The sequence below is a fragment of the Pleuronectes platessa genome, chromosome 3 (genome assembly GCF_947347685.1).
Source record: "Pleuronectes platessa chromosome 3, fPlePla1.1, whole genome shotgun sequence".
Taxonomy (NCBI): domain Eukaryota; kingdom Metazoa; phylum Chordata; class Actinopteri; order Pleuronectiformes; family Pleuronectidae; genus Pleuronectes; species Pleuronectes platessa.
In genome coordinates this window covers 15,106,984-15,125,996 of record NC_070628.1, presented here as the reverse complement: position 1 = coordinate 15,125,996, position 19,013 = coordinate 15,106,984, and the positions used below count along the sequence as shown (strand labels likewise).

At 43.2% G+C, this 19,013-nt stretch overlaps 1 protein-coding gene across 2 annotated transcripts; it reads left to right on the top strand.

Annotated features, from left to right (window-relative positions):
• The first annotated feature begins 791 nt into the window (after nt 1–791).
• On the top strand, nt 792–18,925 carry kitb (KIT proto-oncogene, receptor tyrosine kinase b). 2 transcript variants are annotated; one of them, XM_053417829.1, is made up of 21 exons: nt 792–1,029; nt 2,772–3,047; nt 3,140–3,424; nt 6,564–6,703; nt 7,357–7,525; nt 8,744–8,933; nt 9,019–9,134; nt 9,454–9,568; nt 11,106–11,293; nt 11,803–11,909; nt 12,632–12,758; nt 12,858–12,962; nt 13,451–13,561; nt 14,170–14,308; nt 14,398–14,462; nt 14,551–14,642; nt 15,911–16,033; nt 16,394–16,505; nt 16,790–16,889; nt 17,658–17,763; nt 17,916–18,925. In XM_053417829.1, the coding sequence occupies exons 1-21, from the start codon at nt 975–977 to the stop codon at nt 18,057–18,059; spliced, it is 2,865 nt and encodes a 954-aa protein (XP_053273804.1). In that variant the 5' UTR covers nt 792–974; the 3' UTR covers nt 18,060–18,925. The 2 variants fall into 2 exon arrangements, with proteins under 2 accessions (XP_053273804.1, XP_053273803.1); XM_053417828.1 differs by having other exon boundaries at nt 14,395–14,462.
• The last annotated feature ends 88 nt before the right edge of the window (nt 18,926–19,013 follow it).

Here is a 19,013-nt window from a genome sequence, read left to right as displayed (position 1 = left end):
ACATTTGACTATAGTTTTATGACAGTATTAACTTGATGTGATTGTAAAACCATGAACCTTCAATCTCCAGTGCGGTCGTTGTGGTTATCAAATCCTGCATGCTTGGAAACAGGCTTGGGGCTGCGCACGGCACACCACCACACTGTGAGTGTTTAATTGACTCCTATAGGATGTAAACATGGGCAAAGTGAGACCACTGAGACGATGCTGATTAGAGAGTTGGTTCGGAAACATGAGACCGTGAAGTGCATCAGAAAGTGAAGGAGCCTCTGCATGAGGGAAACTCCTGCCAAGTGCGAGCTGCTATCATCATCATCATCACCATCATCACCATCATCATCGTCACAACAGCCGCAGCAGCAGCAGCAGCCCAGGAGATGCGACAAGAGGCCTGTTGACTGCTTTATCACAGTGTGTGTGAGCTGTATCATATTTACATTGATCTCACAAAATCCTCAAATCGTGCCCTTTTGTTTGTTGTTGTTCATATTGGATCAGCTCTTCACACCTCCTTACTATTTGGTTGTGCGTAATGGCTGCGTAAAAGGCGTTGAAGGTGGCTTGGAGCGAGAGAGCCGTGCGTTGTGTTTTGTTTTTGTTTTTCCTGGTAATATCCGAGTCATCACCTTGGCCAGTCTCCAGCCGATGCGGGGCAGCAAGGAGTGGCAGCAGCAGGGATCCGTGCAGGCAGGGCCATGAGGGGGAGAGGAGGCGCTGCTGCTGTGTCTTTAAGCTCCAGTGAAATCCAGCAGGGAGGTGCGGAGGGGGGGGGGTCTGGAGACGCGCTCAGCCTGACCATTGTGTTATAGTGCGCGCTTTACGCAGGCGGGACTTGGGACTCGTGTTATTACAGTGGACGGGATCTGGCGTGTCTTCCGTTTGTTTCTTTTCTTTATTTTGAGAGCACATAGGATGGTTGTTGTTGCAGTTGGGGCGCTTGGAAGAGAGTGAACGGCTTCACAAACCACCCGATCATGAGGTGCCACTGGGTTGTTTTTGCCTCGCATCTTCTTTGGCTGCCACTAGAAGGTAAGAAAACCGCTCCAAAATTAGAGAAATCAATGTGATGATGCCAAAATGTTGATTTCGTCGCTCTGCCTTCAAATTAATGACATTATTTTATCTCTTTATCTCACAAATAATTGTATTTTACTGCCGTTATGACAGGGACATGGAAGTATGACATGCCTCTAGTAGAGAGTTTGTGAATAAATTATTCTTTATGCGCTCATCACCTGTTATGATGAGGCAATTTTGTCTTTCCACCACATTTGTCTCTGGAGTCTGTCTTTAAACCAGGATACAGAAATCACTATATCACGTTTTAGCACTGACAATGTTTGAAGTCCATTAATTCAACTATTTCACTTTACTGCAGCTCATAAATACAGTGTTCTTTGTTTAATGTGGTTGAGGTTTACGTTGTGGTTTAACGGCGCAATCTGCTGGCTCAAGTTTACTGATCATATCAGGATCCATTTGCATAACAACTGTCTGGAGGTGCTGGAGGAGGAGATGCCTCAACAGGTGTGTGTGTGTGTGTGTGTGTGTGTGTGTGTGTGTGTGTGTGTGTGTGTGTGTGTGTGTGTGTGTGTGTGTGTGTGTGTGTGTGTGTGTGTGTGTGTGTGTGATTGTGTGTGTGTGTAATTAATGCATTATTTATCCGACCAAAATAAAAGAGGAAAAGGTTGTGTGGCCTGAGCTCGGCAGCCGGGAAAAGAAGACAGAACGAAAGATGAGCCACATCTTTAAACACAAACACACACACCCTGCAGCAGCCTGACATCTACCAGCTTTGGCAACTGCCATGAAAACTATTTGTTTAGTCATGTAACAGCCTCAGGTTCTGTGCTAAAACCTTTATTTTCCTACTGAGACAAATCCCGTTATTGCCCTCAAAACAGGCTTTCAGATATCATCTTTAAAACGTTACCGCCTGTAAACCCACAGGTATTAGAATAGAGGGGGAGCCTCTTTGCCTCCACATGCCTTTCGCCCTGCTGCTTTCCCAGCCCCTGCCAGGCCTGAAGGCACAACAGTCACATGAAAATCCCGATCTTGAAATGGGGCCTATCATGTGGAAACCTGCAACAAAAAAGAAAGGAAACCTTGGGGGGGGGTTGAAAATGTTAGTTTAGTTTACTCAGCTTAAGCAAATGGAATCTAGGGGCCTTGAGTATTGTGTGATTACTCAGCGGATGGACAGCTCATAATTATTGATCATGCAATTGAGCTGTGGTGGTTAGATGGCACCCTGTCTTAAGGGGCTCTGGGCAAATCAAACCATCCTATTTAACCGTCGCATTAGTCGCTTTTGTACACATTGTAGAATTCATGGGATTAGTCAATTGAGTCGATCGAGCTTAAAATCAATTGATCAACAGCATGAATTCTTCAACTTCCAATCAATTCCGTCTGTTCATTTATCATTGAAGTCATTTTCAATAAAAAAATATCAACCTCTGTTTGGTAACAGTCTCTCTGTTCTGAGGATTTGCTGGTTTTCCTAATGTCTCCTCCACCGACGGTCATAAAAAAAAAGCAATTTCCTCAAATCATCTTGAGCTTTTGTAAATTGTAATTAGCGTTTATTTCATTATTTTCCGATATTTCTTCCAATACTCACCCCCTTTCAGTTTTTGCTCTTTCAAGTGATGAACTGTCAATAATGAATCTACATGAATCTGTTCATCTTTATCGAAACTTAACGCTGAAGCAGCATCCAGGACCACCATAAATCATCAACCATACTGTTTTGCCCTCTGTTCCAGTGTGGTGCGAGCCAGTCATCTCCCCCAGGGGGCCTCACATAGTGGTTCCCAAGAGGGGGAAGCTGGAGCTGCGTTGCCACGACAACACCACCACGCCTGGCGCCCCACCCAGCTTGAGGTGGCAGTGGGAGAGGTCCCGCAGGCTGGAGGGCGAGGTGGAAGATGGCGGGGTAGCTTATGTCAAGGTGCCATCGGTGCAGGGCTTCCACATGGGCCGCTATGTGTGTGTCAACAACAGCACCCAGGAACACAGCTCCATCTACGTCTATGTGAAAGGTCGGTTGATGGCGATGGAGGAAGAAGCCTGCGAGTGCTCGTTCAAACATCATCTATTAATCCCCGGTCCCGTCTCTCTTCTTCGCCCTCAGATACCCATAATGCCTTCCAGCGCACCATGGTGAACGTCATCCTGGTGCGTGCAGGTGAGGACTGCACCATCCCCTGTCTTGTGACCGACCCCGAGGTCACACACCTGGCGTTGGACACCTGCGATGGACGACCCCTGCCCTTTGATATGAGTTTCCGCAGCAACCTCCAGCGAGGTGTCATCATCAGCAACGTGAGAAAGGAATACGAGGGCTGCTATGTTTGTGTGGGACAACTGCATGGACTCAAAGTGACATCTACCCAATACACTGTGGATGTACGACTCGGTAAGGAAGATATGATGGATATTTGTTTGTTTTCACGACTATATTTCATGTTGCTGAATTTCATACATGTTTAAGTGGTTCTCCATGCGGCATAGCTGTACTGGATTTCTCACATGGAAGATGATTGAGCTAAAGTAAGTAGAAAGAAAAAGATAGATTGAAAGCTTTATGTGCAGAGAGAAATTAAATAAAAAAAAAGGGCTTCAGTCATCTTTGCAGAAAAGTTACATAATGGGACGATACTGAAAGGTCAGGGTTAAGTTTCATGGTTGATTTTTAGCCTAAAAGTAGCTCATCGCTCCTGGTAGTTATTCAATGAGAAGTCAAAGCAGTTGCCTTTGCTGATGTTTTCGGGTCCTGAAGCTCTTTTCAGACACGCAATGAATACCAGACATTTTCCTGAAAATTTCCAGAGGGGCTGTATGTGAGAAGGCAATTGTCAGAGTCAGTTGCCACTGAACTCTTCGGCCAGCCCCCAAGTCAAATGTTTAGAGAATGTGCGAGTGAGCCCATGTGAGAATAGAGCAGGAGAATTCCCAGTAAGCACGAGGGCGTGTGGATGACGTTTCTTTCTCAGCATGGAAGCGAAACGGAAAAAAAAACAAAAAAAAACACAACAACCTCAGAATGGAAAGAGGTGGCATACACATCAAATATGTCAACTTGGAAAACACATAGATCTGAATGGCACAGACATTTTTCTGTTGAGGTAAAACACGTCTGACCCGGAACAATCTCCTGCTGCGTTCTTCATACGTGAAAGACAAACTCTACAAAATCCAGACACAATATTGCTCATGATCCTGCCATTGCTTGAAAAACATAAGCCGTTGGTGGGCTGTGTGTGTGTGTGCGTGTAGAGGGGGTGGTTAATTATGGAACATTGTGTATAATCACCTGAGACTAAGAATAGTTGTGTTTGTGTTTTCCCTGCATTAGAATAAGCCATGTATACATAGAGAGTGGGTCCTAACCCCAGAGTCTGCCATGTTACACTGCCATGTTTCTACAGTAGCCCAGAGTGGACAAACCAAACATTGGCCCTTGAAAGATTGTTTTTCTCCAACATGCTACGAGGGGTATTCACTCTGTAGTTTGCGAGCTCACGGCTAGATGCCACTACATCCTGCACACTCCACCCTGAGCTTCATGCCAACATCGGCTAATTGGCAGTGAAAACAAATTAGAGCTGGAGCTGATTCAATTTCTGTTCAACTCAGTTTCCTGAAGGACTTTTTCTAAAAGTTCAATCCACTTTGTAAACAACAGTCAGCCTGTGGGTTAAGCAAGAAGCAGCGATGATCCATCCAAAGAGGAGAAGCTGCAGTGAAGCGTTCACAGAGGGGCAGACCTTAAGGATTCGTACAATGTTTACTGTAGGGGGTCGACTGCTATGTATCCTCAGGGGTTGTCAAGTTAGGGAGGAGATAAAGAGATAAAAAGTGACCAGTATATGAAACCGATATGTATTAGTAGTAGAATTTCAAATCCTGGTGATAAGATCTACAGTAACTCAAACTTTAACGCAAGTGGACTACATGAAGTTTATGGGCACCCGCTGTGGTGTCCGGGTGTTTCTGTTGTTGTGCTGTGGAGAGTGTTATTGTGAACTCGAAGCACGCCTTTTAAAAACTCTATCTCAATATATAATGTTCTGTGATCTCTACCCAGTTTTTTTTCTTCATTACAGCAGCTTATCACAGGCTGTATATTTAAACTTTTACTAGTTCTGCCCATGGACTCTTCCTTCTTCTATTCCACAGTTGTTTACACACCACTCAGATCTGCTGCTTACTTTAGCTTAGTGTTCAAATCCCTCTCCCTGATGTTTATGACAAATTCAGCATCTGGTAGAGGTGACAACAGAAAGGTGGAGGCAGCTGCATTAGGGCCGGTGAAGCCAATATTTAATATTGATTTACTTTAACAGCGGTTAGATTTAAAAAGAAGTATTGATTCAAACGATTATAAAAAAGCTGAAGAATAGCGGCTCCGATAATTGCAGAGGGCGACAATCAATGTCCACAGATCTTAGACATTCAGCTGAGAGTCGTAAGAAAGAGAAAATGAAGAGGTTTGAAGGAAAGAGAATCATGCGTCAATACGTTGCGATACTTGAGAGTTGGGGTTATTCATCCTCTGGGGCCCATGAATGTTTGACAATGTTTCCAGCTCCTTTATTAAGTAGATATTTCAATCCAGTCCCATTTATCACCTCTAAAGCCACAGGCAGAACTATAAATCTAGACATGTCTTACAAAAAGGCGTTTTGGCTACAGGCTTTATTTTTTTCTTATGAAGTTTATTAAAATGAAATGTAAACATAAAAGCAGTTCCGTTGGACGTCAGTGGAAGGTGATCATGTTGCTGTCTGTCCTCTGCACTGCATCAGCACTTTCAGTCTGGTCTGCGGTGAAAAGAGGACAGAGCAGAGACGAGCCGGGGGGGGGGGGGGGGGGGGGGGGGCGTCGTGGCGAGGTGTCCTTTTCGAAATGATGGAGAGGGAGAGCGAGAACAGAGACGTGAGGGAGGGAGGAGCGGAGGGATTAGAGTGGCCATACTGAACAAAGCTTTGTAACGGTGCATGAAGGCCGCGTTTGGGGTAAATAGAATTAGCACAGCCTTTAACAAACACTGCTGTCGGAGTGACGTTAGCCGATTCAACATGGAACTTCTGTGTGTACAAGTGTTGGCATATGCAAGTACTGTACTTGTGTGTATAGTCATGTGAGTATACATCTGCAATAGTGTGTGTTTTCTGCACTAATTAAACATTCACTGCCTTTAAAGACACACTAGTAACATCAAATATACATTTTTTATGTTTTTATTTTAGTATGAAGTCATCATATTTTGTTTCAGCAGCATTTTCATTAAATATTTACCACCCTCTTTAATCCAAAGTGATGTACAATGATTATAGGAATACTATACACCACAATAAAATAATTTCGGTCTCATGAATAACTTTCTTCGAGAAGTGCAAAGGGTCATGCCCCACGTGACCCCGTTATTTAATGTCCTGGAAATAAATATAGTAAGAGCAAGATGGTGGATGGTTTTTATGAGTGCGCTGGTTTGGATGAGGACCCCAACTGGACCAGTTATGACGATGTCCCTTTCCCATTTCTCGATCCAGTTCCGTTGGTGCCGCCGGTGATCACGCTGTCCCAGAAAGACAGGGTCATCTTGAGGAAGGGAGATCAGTTTGCCCTGACCTGCAGCTCCAGCAACGTCAACCCAGAGTTCAGCCTCAAGTGGGACTTCCCTTCATCAGCGGTGAGCTCGATGTAGGGATCGAGTGGTTGTCCTATGTGTCCATGACTGGGTGGCAGACTTTACCTTTTATACTCTAAAACAGGTTATACAGCTAATATGTCGGCTGCGGTGAGATGTAGTGGTCGGACTGTAGCCAGAATCCATATCAAACCCGCCTCTGCCTGCACCCTCAAAAGGTCCACACCAGACCCGACCCTATACCAGCATTTAACTCCAAGTAAAATCCGGATCTGCCCTGAGTTAACATATGATCCATGACCTGAATCGTCTCTTGGGATTAAAAGCTTGTGCTACTTACACAGTAACTCACATCAACTGGGTTATGGCCTAGTTCTACCAGCAGGTACCTGACCCAGTACAGACTCTGGCTTTAGCTATCACAGAGATGACTGAGGTTATTTTGTGATCATATTTTCTAAGGCAAAAGCTTAATAAAATTTGATTTAAAAAAAATCTTCTACTATAACAAGTCTGACCCGAGTAGTTTGGAAACAACATTCTGATTTAAGTTCTTTAAATCTTCAGGAAATTATAAAGGTGGGTGGCATTTTTTAAAGTAGTAAAATAAATATTTAGGCATGATGCATTCAAAGCCCTGGATCTGTGTGATCTCACCTGTTGCACCTCTCACCTTTCTCCCTGATGTCCTGCAGCATCCTAATGAATCTCAGGCCTCGCACATCCTGTCCGGCTCCCGTGGTTATCAACGCGGCACCACGCTCTTCATCACAGGCGTCGACCAATCAGACTCAGGCACCTACCGCTGCTACGCCCACAATGAGAGAGGCTCCAGTGCTGTATCGCTGCAGCTGGACATCCGTGGTGAGTATAAGGAAAGTGCATTAACATTAAAGTTTGTCTAGTTTGGATTCCGAACCCAAACCTTTCACTCAAAGAGGTAAACACCAGCACAATCTTCTCAGCCTTTTACCACACCAGAGTGGGTATATGTCAAACATGACAACATTTTATATATAGGTGATATATCACCAGATGAACGGATGGTTTACCGAATGGTCTTAATGGACCTAATGGAAACCTTAAGGGCTACGGAGTCAATGGGCCAGAGCCTCACAATCCCTACTAATGAGACATTTACAAAAACAATTCATCCTACCACAAAGAGACACAAAACAACTACGAGATACTTAAAATGATGACAACAAAACAAACTCAAACCAACCTTTGAGTCTGGGTCCTTCTCCTTTCCAAAATCTGTTCACTCGATATCAAATTGAAAGTTGATGATACGTTGAAAAAGTGAAAAATTCAACTTTCAACTTGACATGACCTTTTCTTAAAATGTGGCTTTGACTAATTCAGGCGGAAATGTTAATTTAAAGTCTAATTCAGCTTATCAGATTCTTCGGCTGCGGTTTGAGAATTGTTCTTGTTAATCCTGGATGAATTTATCTTGGCTTCACACTTTAAATGAAGGAAAAACAAGTTGACAGCCAAAACTGAGATCCTGCATGAGTCAGCCTGTGTCGGGAACCCTCCCATCATGCACTGGCTTAGTATACTCCTTCACTGTGTGTCCCTCTGTTGTTTTTGGTATCATTTGTCTTATATCGTGCTCCACAATGTTTCAAGTATGTCCACAATCATAGATTAGGGATAGATGAATACAGTTAATGTGTTTAAACTAGAAGTAAATCCTGGATCCGCTCCCCTGATCCACACTAAAATGTAATGGGTTTATTTTTTTGGCTCATACCAAATCATGCCAACAACTTTCCTTAAAAGTAGTTCTTGTGTAACCCTGCTAAATAATAGACAGTCTTCAGCACATTTTTGTTATTTACAGGCTTTTATTCATTTCTAGCTTCTCTCCACATATTTTGTACAGTTGTTAATATATCATTTTGTTGCTCCGATTGTGCGGGAATGTAGGTTATCACTAACTAAAAAGAAAATAGAGCATTGAGATAAGCAAGAATATTAAGTATGTCCTGCAAGAAAATGGAGATATTTATTTACTTATTGGAGTTATAATATACACACGTCACGTTTTCCTTGATGCATATTTCTGTTCTCCAGATCAGGGGTTCATCACCATGAAAGGAAGTCCAGGTCCGGTCCAGGCGGATGTTAAAGAGGGGGAGAGCCTGAGCCTCAGAGTAGAATTAGACAGCTACCCTTCGCCCCGCTCTCTGTCCTGGTCTTACAACGGCAAGCGGCTCCTCAACACCACGGAGCACGTCATCACCATCCACCACCGCAAATACAGGTAGAGGAGGTTTACAGAGCGCCAAAGGGATCCCCTGTAAATACACCTGGAAAGCAGATTCTGAAATGTACCATTGTCTCATCAGATACATCAGCGAGCTGAGGCTGGTGAGGGTCCTCGGCTCAGAGGGCGGGATCTACAAGTTCTCAGCCAGTCACGAGGATGCATCTGTCGATCATTCATTCCACGTATACGTCAGCAGTAAGTCACTCTCGCACTAGACCCTTGTGTTTAATTGGAGCACAGCTTTGGAAAAAGTTGTGAATGTCTGACAACAGCTCACGTAATCCACTGATGGATTTGAAATACAGCTCATTTGCTCTTGAACAGTTGTTTCTTGCCTGCTATGCCTACTGAGGGGTGATAGAGCCATCCACGCCAAGCATAACTCTATTCCCATTTGTGCAATAAATAAAACATGACAAAGTGTTCCTGACTGAAATATAAACATCTTACCAGTATCTACTGTATGGCATGTACTGTGTGTTATACACCTGTGTCTCTGTGTTGCCTCTGCTAGGTAAGCCTGTTATCATCGCTCAGGAGGGGCCTGTTGATGGACAGGTGCGCTGCATAGCTGCAGGTTATCCAGTGCCGAAAATCAGCTGGTATTTCTGTGAGCTGCCCCACACCAGGTATACTAGATGAAAAACATATAACAACACTTTTATAAAATTGCTTTGTTTACGTGATCAAATTGTTTACATTAAAATAAGGTCGGAAAGACGATGACACCCAGCTACTCTGATGAGCTGGGAGCAAACCTAATGATGTCTTTAATGCTTTGTTTTGTTGCTCTACCAGCTGGAGCCTATCCTCATGTTTTTCCAATCACAGTGTTGTTTACAAATGATTAGCAATCCTGATGCGTCTCATTTGCAATCAGACAAACAAACCTAATTGTGTATTGTCTGTTGCGCTGCGGTCGTTTGTGAATCTCGTCTGAGGTAATTGATAGATCTATTGATGACATCACTAATATAGTCAAGACAAACAACAAGGGACTCTCTTTTCTTTCAAGAAACATTTAATTTCCCCCCCAGATAATTATCCTATAACCACGAGAAAGAAAACAACATGGTTCTACTCAGATAATTAACCCTTAATCTCAAGATAACTGATAATTCTGTGAATAATGCGATTATGGCTGCTATCGCCTTCTGTACATTGTAATGACGGTTTTCGGGTTTGATAATCTAAGATATTGTCTGATGCAATTTCAATAAAGACATAAAGAGAAACCATGGGGTTGTGTTAGTGTTAAAATGAGGTGTGTCAGGTGCATTGTTGGAGCATTGCATTTTCATCACAGGGGAAATTCATTTTGTGCTTTGGAAAAACAAAACCCTTTTTCGAAAAGTCAGTGGCACAGAACTAAATGCACTTATGCTGTGTTCTTTAGACCATGAACATAGACTGATGAAATGCAGCCCGGAAAAAAAAGATAGATTTGTTTTTAGAGAACAGCATCCAGGGACTCAGTTGGTCAGATACGATAACGTAAGAATTTGGGAAATAAAATAATTTTGGTATTATTGGAAAACAGAAGTGACAAAAGTGAGAAAAAATAGGCAAAAGACTGCAGAAATTCTCTAGTATTAGTGATGAATATAAGAAAAACGTAAATGGCCAGTGGTGTAAATATGCTTATACTGTGAAAAAATAAGGGCTCTGGTGTTAGGCCTTAGAAGAGGATTAAAAGGAAGAAACAGGGGATGAAGCTAAGGTAAACATCAGAAGACATGTCACTAACAGCCACTAACTTAACTGGTGGTAGGTATTAATTAGTGAGGTTGAGCGTACAAGGGATTTTCTTCAAATTGTCCTATGTTCTGAAATGGGACAGTGTTTGGTTGGAAAAAGGCACAGAGGTAATGACATCTGATCTAGTGAGCGAGCCACATGGTTTTCATAGTACTGCCATACAAGCCAGTAGCCAGTCAGATTTACCTTAAGCATCAGCGAACCATTAAATCCGGCCTGTGTTGTTGATTCCAAGGACAAAACAACTGAAGTCACGTCCCTTACATTCGCTGGTGGCTACTTACACATGCTAACATATACTGGTAGCCTTCAATCGTATACTAGGGATATCCACCATCTGGTCCTATATTCTAAAAATGAAAATTGTATCAAACAGTGACCTCTAACATCTTTATAACCTTTCGACAGGTGCTCACATCTGCCGAACGCCACCCAATCGGAGACTCCGGAGGTTGCCATGGTGACGGAGTCTGCGTTTGGCAGGAGCGAGGTCGAGAGCCGACTGAACGTCAGCAAGGAGCACGCACACTACCACACCCTGGAGTGTGTGGCGGGGGCGGAGGGGGAAGAGGCCTACACGCTGTTCTCCATCAGTGGTACGATACTGAATCTGTAACTCTCACACACTCACACACACAAACACACACTCACACACAGTAGAGAACAGAGTAGAGGCTCTGCTGCCTGTGTGGAGATATTAATCTCATTTGTACCACGCCACAGAGACCGTTGCATCGGTACACACATAGTAAACAAACTCAAAGACACGCAGCCACCCGAACCCCCTGACCCTGTGTCTGTGGAGGCCGGGTGTGTGGTTACTGGGTACAGATTGAATAAGATTAGTGAATGCTGACTATGCAGGCTGGGATTATATGATGTAGCCTTGCTAATCCTAGTCACACTAACAAACACCACTGCTGCAGCTGTCTGTTTTACAGCAGGGGGGAAAGGATGTGACCATATGTGTGTGTGTGTGTGTGTGTGTGTGTGTGTGTGTGTGTGTGTGTGTGTGTGTGTGTTATGACCAGTACACTGTCATTTATTCTTAAAGCTGGGTGTGATTTCTGATCGTGGGTTCTCTGGTTGGTGTGTGTTTCCTCAGAACGCATTGTCCCCCATCAACTCTTCACTCCTCTTCTCACCGGCATGGTGGCGACCGGCATCTTACTCAGCCTCATTCTGCTGGTGCTCCTGTACAAGTACATGCAGGTAACAGAGGAAATAAGTCACACACACGCTGCACATATCACTAGCTTTATGAATTATTTCCATCTGGGTGAAACAGGGGTAATAAATCTTATACAGCAAATACGTCTGTTGCCATTAATCCTATTCAAATCCATAACATTTTATAGTCATCCATATTAAATCTCGAACAGCAGCATTGATATGCAGTTTGCGTCGTAGGAAAATAAATGGCTGCAACAGCTTTTTGTCATTTGCTGATGACACGGGCCTCCATGTTATTTGTCGTATGTTAAAGTTACAGGCGGTCAGACTAGTTCTTGTGCCACATGTGGAAACGATGTGCGTCAGATCTTCCTTTTTAATCAACATGAATGTGTCCTAATGAATCTCAAATGAATCAATCATCCATTTAGCAAGCAGACATGCAGTTAAAGGCCTTTTGGACATCATGATCACGCCTCGAGCCATTAATGCCCCCCCCCCCCCCAGCAGCATGCTGCTCCAATTACATTTAGATGAATCAGAGCCCTCGAGAACTAGTATATGCATCCACATTGGGATCGTCAGGGGAAAGACTCATAGTGCAGTGAGTAATCTGAAAAATGGATAGAAGGGCGATGAGAAAAAACAAAGATGAGAAAAGGCAACAATCTCAGGAAACTGGTCTAAATCATGTTCTCTGCATAAATCCCTGCCCCCCACCCCCCCTCCCCTCCTCTCCTCTCCTCTCCAAACTACCACAGAAACCAAAGTTTCAAATCCAGTGGAAGGTCATCGAGAGTATCCACGGCAACAATTACATATACATTGACCCGACGCAGCTGCCGTACGACTCCAAATGGGAGTTTCCTCGACAGAAGTTGCGCTTTGGTATGACAGGTGGCTTAGTCATGAACAGTATGTTTACATTGTGAAAAGACACGTGTGCCGACGTCTCACTGTTGCTTGTGTTGGTGTCTGCTCCTGAAGGTAAAACCCTGGGCTCTGGGGCCTTTGGAAAGGTGGTGAGGGCCACAGCGTACGGACTCTGCTCTGCGGATACTGTCACAACTGTCGCTGTTAAGATGCTCAAACGTAAGTGTGTCCCTGTGTGTGTGTCGTAACAACATAGTAGTGCATAGTGGGAAGAGTAACTTATGAGATTTACCCAAGTACTGCACTTAAAGAGAAATTTAACATCCAGCCCCAAAAAAAGCATTGATCTGCTGCCCTCTATGGGTGAAAGTTTCAGGCCTGATAAGCTCCTGATGACACCCAGCGTCACTGATGGTTGTGGTCAGAAATGCCATTTAGGGCGCGGTCACACATAAACAACCGAGCCATGGTGAAACTTCACCTCCTGTTCACTTCCATTATTCTGTGCAAGCGAAGCAGCAAATCTAACTATAAATAAAACTCTACCTTGACCAGCCACAGCATTAAAATAGAGAATACACCCAGATGCATCGGAGCTAACAATCTGCTGATGTCATACACAGTAATGTATCATAATAAAGTTGTTTAATGGAATGTTTTTAAATTGCTGTGTCGGGTGTATAAATGTTGTGATGATCTCATCTCAGCCAACGCTCACTCCACGGAGAAGGAGGCGCTGATGTCAGAGCTGAAGGTCTTGAGTTACCTTGGAAACCACGTGAACATCGTCAACCTGCTGGGAGCCTGCACTGTGGGAGGTCAGTAAGGTCACTCACCAGAGGAACTCACACCTGAGGGGGTTTTGGGGTCGGGGGGTTTTTGGGGTGTGGAGCCTTTTGATAATGTATCGGCACTCTGGCTCTACTACCTCACATGTCTTTATTAAAAATCAGATAGTGGACAGTGAGTATGGACCAGCTGAGATATGAGGACGTGATGCACTTTGACGGGTCACAAATTTAGCCTCCAGTGGATCGATAGGATCCACCCGTCTAGCCCTTAGCATCGATTATAGTGCAGCGTTTAGATTGGAGGGGAACGCAAACATGCACAAGTTGGTTGTTAGTGAGAAACGCTAAACACTTGAGAGGTTTTCCGTGAGGATGTTCTGAAGCGTTAAATACAAACTTAATTTTAAGACACTGACACACATTTGTTCAACATGTCAAACACAGAGATCAGCCTGCGGACACACACGCTGTGGAATCATGACATCACACGTGTCTTTCTTCTTCTCTTGTCTAATCATTGCAGCTTTGCGTTTCTTTGCCATGGTTAAACGCTGTCATGTCGTTTTAAAATCACAGATCGTGATTTCATTTCTTTCTTTCTTCTTCTTTTTTTTTTTTTTTTTTATTGTTGCCAGGCCCAATTTTGGTGATCACGGAGTACTGTTGCTATGGCGACCTCCTCAACTTCCTGCGCAGAAAGCGAGAGTCCTTCCTCAATTCCCAAGTTGGTGATGGTTACTATCGCAACGTCTCAAACCGAACTGAGTCTACAAGGTGTGTGTGCGTGTGTGTATTCTTGATAGTAATTGCTATAACAACTGATGTCTATAAATGGCCCTTACACGTGTGTGGTTGTGTAGCAGCAAGGAGGCCGGTACAGGATACATGCCGATGCGTCCCTCTGAGAAAGAACGTCCCACACAGTCAGGTAGAAAAACCTCGGATTCTCTACTTCCTGTCATTTTTGAAAAAGTTTCATTTATTAAAGATGGCAATCGCAAACGTTTTTGTCCCAGATGACGTAGAGGAGCTGTCTCTGGATGCTGAAGATCTCCTCAGCTTCTCCTACCAAGTGGCTAAAGGGATGCAGTACATCACTTCCAAGAATGTAAGTGTTTTATAGACTCGTATTAATATTCATAGAGCCGTTACAGAAGATGCTGCTGCTGGTTTATAGAGCACATCATTATGGTTCAGGGCCAACACACTGTGGATTGTCTGCTTTAGTAATGTTCATACAGTCAGAGCTTAACACTGTGGAGCTGCATTTATGATAAGCAGATTATGTAGATACCACTGCAAACAGATGGAAGCAGCTTCCTCACAATCTAAACTCTTTCTTTTACTTTTAAATTACAACCAGCTTGTCTTTTTCTCTGCCTTTGAATGCCCCCCCCCCCCCCCTGCACTTTACTTCTCTTATTAAATCAGCCAATTCATCTGTCCATGTCTAGACTATAATTATCGTGAAATGGTCAAACTTGAAGGCCAGACTATTCTTCTTTTATATATCTTTTACATTTATTAACGTGGTAGGCACAATGTGGACTGTGCTTTCAGTTGAATACTTCCACTCCTGTTTATAACAATGTAAATACAATGCTTAATTGATATGACTTTTTATTATTATTTTATTTGATAAAATACATTTTTTAGGGACAGTGCATATAAATAACAAAAAAAAATATGCCAGAGTAAGTCAAGAAGCACATTTTCTTCTGTGTTCCACATAAAGTTGTCATTCTAAAATCAGATCACAAAATGACATGTACTGTTGACACCCAGATGAAGAAAGTCCTGCAGCCGTATCTCCTGTGCCAGGCTAATTGATAATACACTTAACAGATGAATAGCACGTAATGATATAAGCTACTTAATTTATATGAAACAAGTGCCCACATGGTACAAACACAGTTTTAATGCCGAGCGCTGAGCCTGAGTCTCAGCAGCAGCCCGTTCTTTAAGCCATAAATAAAACTGAGTTAATATCACAACAAACATATGTGTGTGTAATGATCATAACATAAACTGTATTTTCTCTCACACAAACAGTTTTAAGTCATTTTATTCTCAAATCAATTAAAAGAAAATAAACCTACTGAAACACTTGAGCCAGTGCTTGCAGTGCTCCGGTACAAACTGCCTCATGGTCTCTGCCTTACTTTGTCTTTTCATTGTCAGACATATTGTGTCAGTGCATTTTTTTATTTTGTGACGTGCTGCCAGTTTGGCTTTTGTGTTTGTAACAAGGTTTACTTGCCTGATTTGCATGCGTTTGCTGTGTGCCACTCACTCATTCACTGCGGAGACCGGTTACAATGTCAACACTCGTGTGTGTGTGTGTGTGTGTGTGTGTGTGTGTGTGTGTGTGTGTAGTGTATTCACAGAGATCTGGCAGCCAGAAACATTCTGCTGACTCACGGCAGGGTGGCTAAGATCTGTGACTTTGGGTTGGCACGAGACATCACCACTGATGCCAGCTACGTGCTGCGGGGAAATGTAAGTCTCTCTGACCTACCTACCTCCTTTCCTTCTTTCCTACCTTCCTTCCTACTACGTACCTACCTACCGATATATGTGCATACCTCAAACGCACAAGGTAATTCACCTTCCAAAATAAAGCACTAGCCTTCCTTCCTTCCTTCCTTTTTCTAACATAATTCTCACAGTTCCAGATTAATTCACTAATCCATATAGTGACCTTGAGTCCAAATCCTCTCGATGTCCTTTTTTGCAGATTTCTCAGCCTCAGCTCAGAGTCTCCATATGCAAATACACTCGCAGAGCAGGGACATGCACTATTTGAAAGTGAAAATACATTCTACATTGTCCATGTCCTCACGTCTCTTCCTCCTGCAGGCTCGTCTGCCGGTCAAATGGATGTCTCCTGAGAGCATCTTCGACTGTGTCTACACCTATGAGAGTGATGTGTGGTCCTATGGCATCCTGCTCTGGGAAATCTTCTCCCTTGGTAACATTTCCAGTCAAAGCTTTGCTGTTGCATCTGTTTTATAACGTCAGAGCCATTATTATAATCCATTTCAGTGGACAGGGGGGGTCATACTAGATGCTCCGCTGACGCTCCTCAGCAACATCACTTAGTGGAGTGAATCATACACAATTCTATTGATTCTTATGCATGCTGTAGTTCTAGATTTCCCCATTGTAGCTCGAGGAATCTTCATCATTATAATCTATGACACAGTTTTTTCCGATTTCCGTTTTGTCCGATCATATTGTGTGTTGCTGTTCCAGGTAATAGCCCGTACCCAGGGATGCAGGTGGGCTCAGACTTTTATAGGAGGATTCAAGACGGCCACAGGATGACTCGGCCCGAAATTGCTCCCGTTGAGTTGTAAGTGTTCCTATTTGAGGATTATAAACAAGCATGCGATCAATCATTCATCTCCATAGTGTTACCGAGAAGTTTTCTTCGACCTTCACACTCACACTGAAGAAGTAGAAGCCAGCGATTTGTTTTGCTCCACTTCTGCTCAGCACTTTAATGATTAATTAAACATCAAAATAGTTGCCAGTTCATTTTCTGGTAATCGATCAATTGAATCAATGAAAAACTGATTCAGCTGTAACTATAACCGATCTTTCTTACTATGACAATGAACACACCATGAGGACACTTTAAAGTAGTATATGAATGAATACAGTTTATTTTTTATTTTATTCATTTTCATTGTGGTGACTATTCAAAATGTTCACCTGCTGTTTTGCCTTCACCAGATGTTTTCATCTGCAAGTATTTGTTTGTTTGTTTGTTAGTTTTCATAATCATGCAAAAACTACTGAAACGGTTTCTATGCAATTCTTTGGAGGGGCGGGGCCTGGCCGAGGAAGAACCCTTCAAATCCAGGTTTTAAGGTTAACATGGTGAGATAGGCTTTTAGCCTTGGCAGAGGTTAGTCTAATGTGACAAAGCATAAAAAGGTGTCACAAGCTACAAATAGAAAGGAGCAGGAAGCAGACATAAAAATGGTGGTAAACTAAATATTAAATGTATGAATCAATGAATTGGGGAACAGATGTATAGTCACCAGCATTGAATGTCTTTCTTTGGGCAGTATTTTATTCCCTTTGTCAAAAACTAACACCAGTCGTTCCTCTGCAGGTATGACATGATGCTGTCTTGTTGGAACCACGATCCTCTGAAGAGGCCGTCCTTCAGGAAGCTGGTGGAGAGGACTGAACTACTACTGTCCGAAAACACCAAGAACGTAAGTATGTAAGAAAAGATAGAACTACTCATGTTATTTCTTCTAAAATAAAAAGGTTATTGTTTGGCATATTTTCTTTATCACAGAATGACAATTAGAACGTCTATAAACCACAAATATGTGTTTTTGTCTGTTTGTTTGTTTGTTTCCAGGTGTACCTGACGCTGAGTAACGCACCAGGTCATCCAGAGCAGCAGAGGGCGGCATCGAGGAGGCTGAGCTCTGTCTGCAGCACCACAGCACCCAATCAGCCTTTACTGCAGAGCACGGCTGACGTCTTCCTGGACTACGTCTAACACACGCACGCACACACACAAACACACACACACTAATACGCACGTACACAAAGCTAAGAAATACACAAAACCCTCCTCCCTCATCATGTTGTCCTTTTACTGCACAAAGAACGTGAGCCAAACACACTGTAGGCTACTAACATGTTCACTCATACTAACAGCCTTCCTGCAAAACACACACACACACACACACACACACACACACACACACACACACACACACACACACACACACACACACACACACACACACACACACACACACACACACACACACACACACACACACACACACACACAATGTATACAACGCTGCACTGAGCTCCAAGTATTGACCTCTATCTAATCTTCCCATAGGCGTATTGATCTCTGTGGTAGGTTTTCCAGGTGCATGTCTATATCAAGCAGACTCTAGCACTGACCATCAGATACATCAGCAGCGGGAGACATTTTGGCTCACATTCAGCCTTTGATCACATCTTTAAATGCCTTGGGGACAACAGACAGCAGAGTTGTGGCTTTGAATACTGTGACTTATATGAAACTATTTGCTGTTTTGCTGTATATGTATTTTAGGGATAGCTTTAGTTTGGTCGCTTTAGCGAAGCCACTGTGGCCACGTGATCGTGTGCTCTTTTTACTTGATTTATGTCGAACATGTATGCAATGTAAATACAATAGAGATGTGCCTTTAGATTTCTGTTTTTGTTATGAAACCCTGAACGAAGCATTTGGTTATGACACAGTTGTTGTGGTGAGGGCAGCCAAAGCAGAGCCAATGTACACTGGTTTTGAGGTTCTTGCAGTTTTGATACAGTTGGTTGACTTGTGATAATAAAGTACCTGTGATGGTAGGACGACTGCCACGCGTCCGACTCCTTTGTCATTTTTTATGCTTTCGCGTTATCTGTCCCACCCTTGAAAGATGGATGACATGACTGCTTCCCAAAAGGG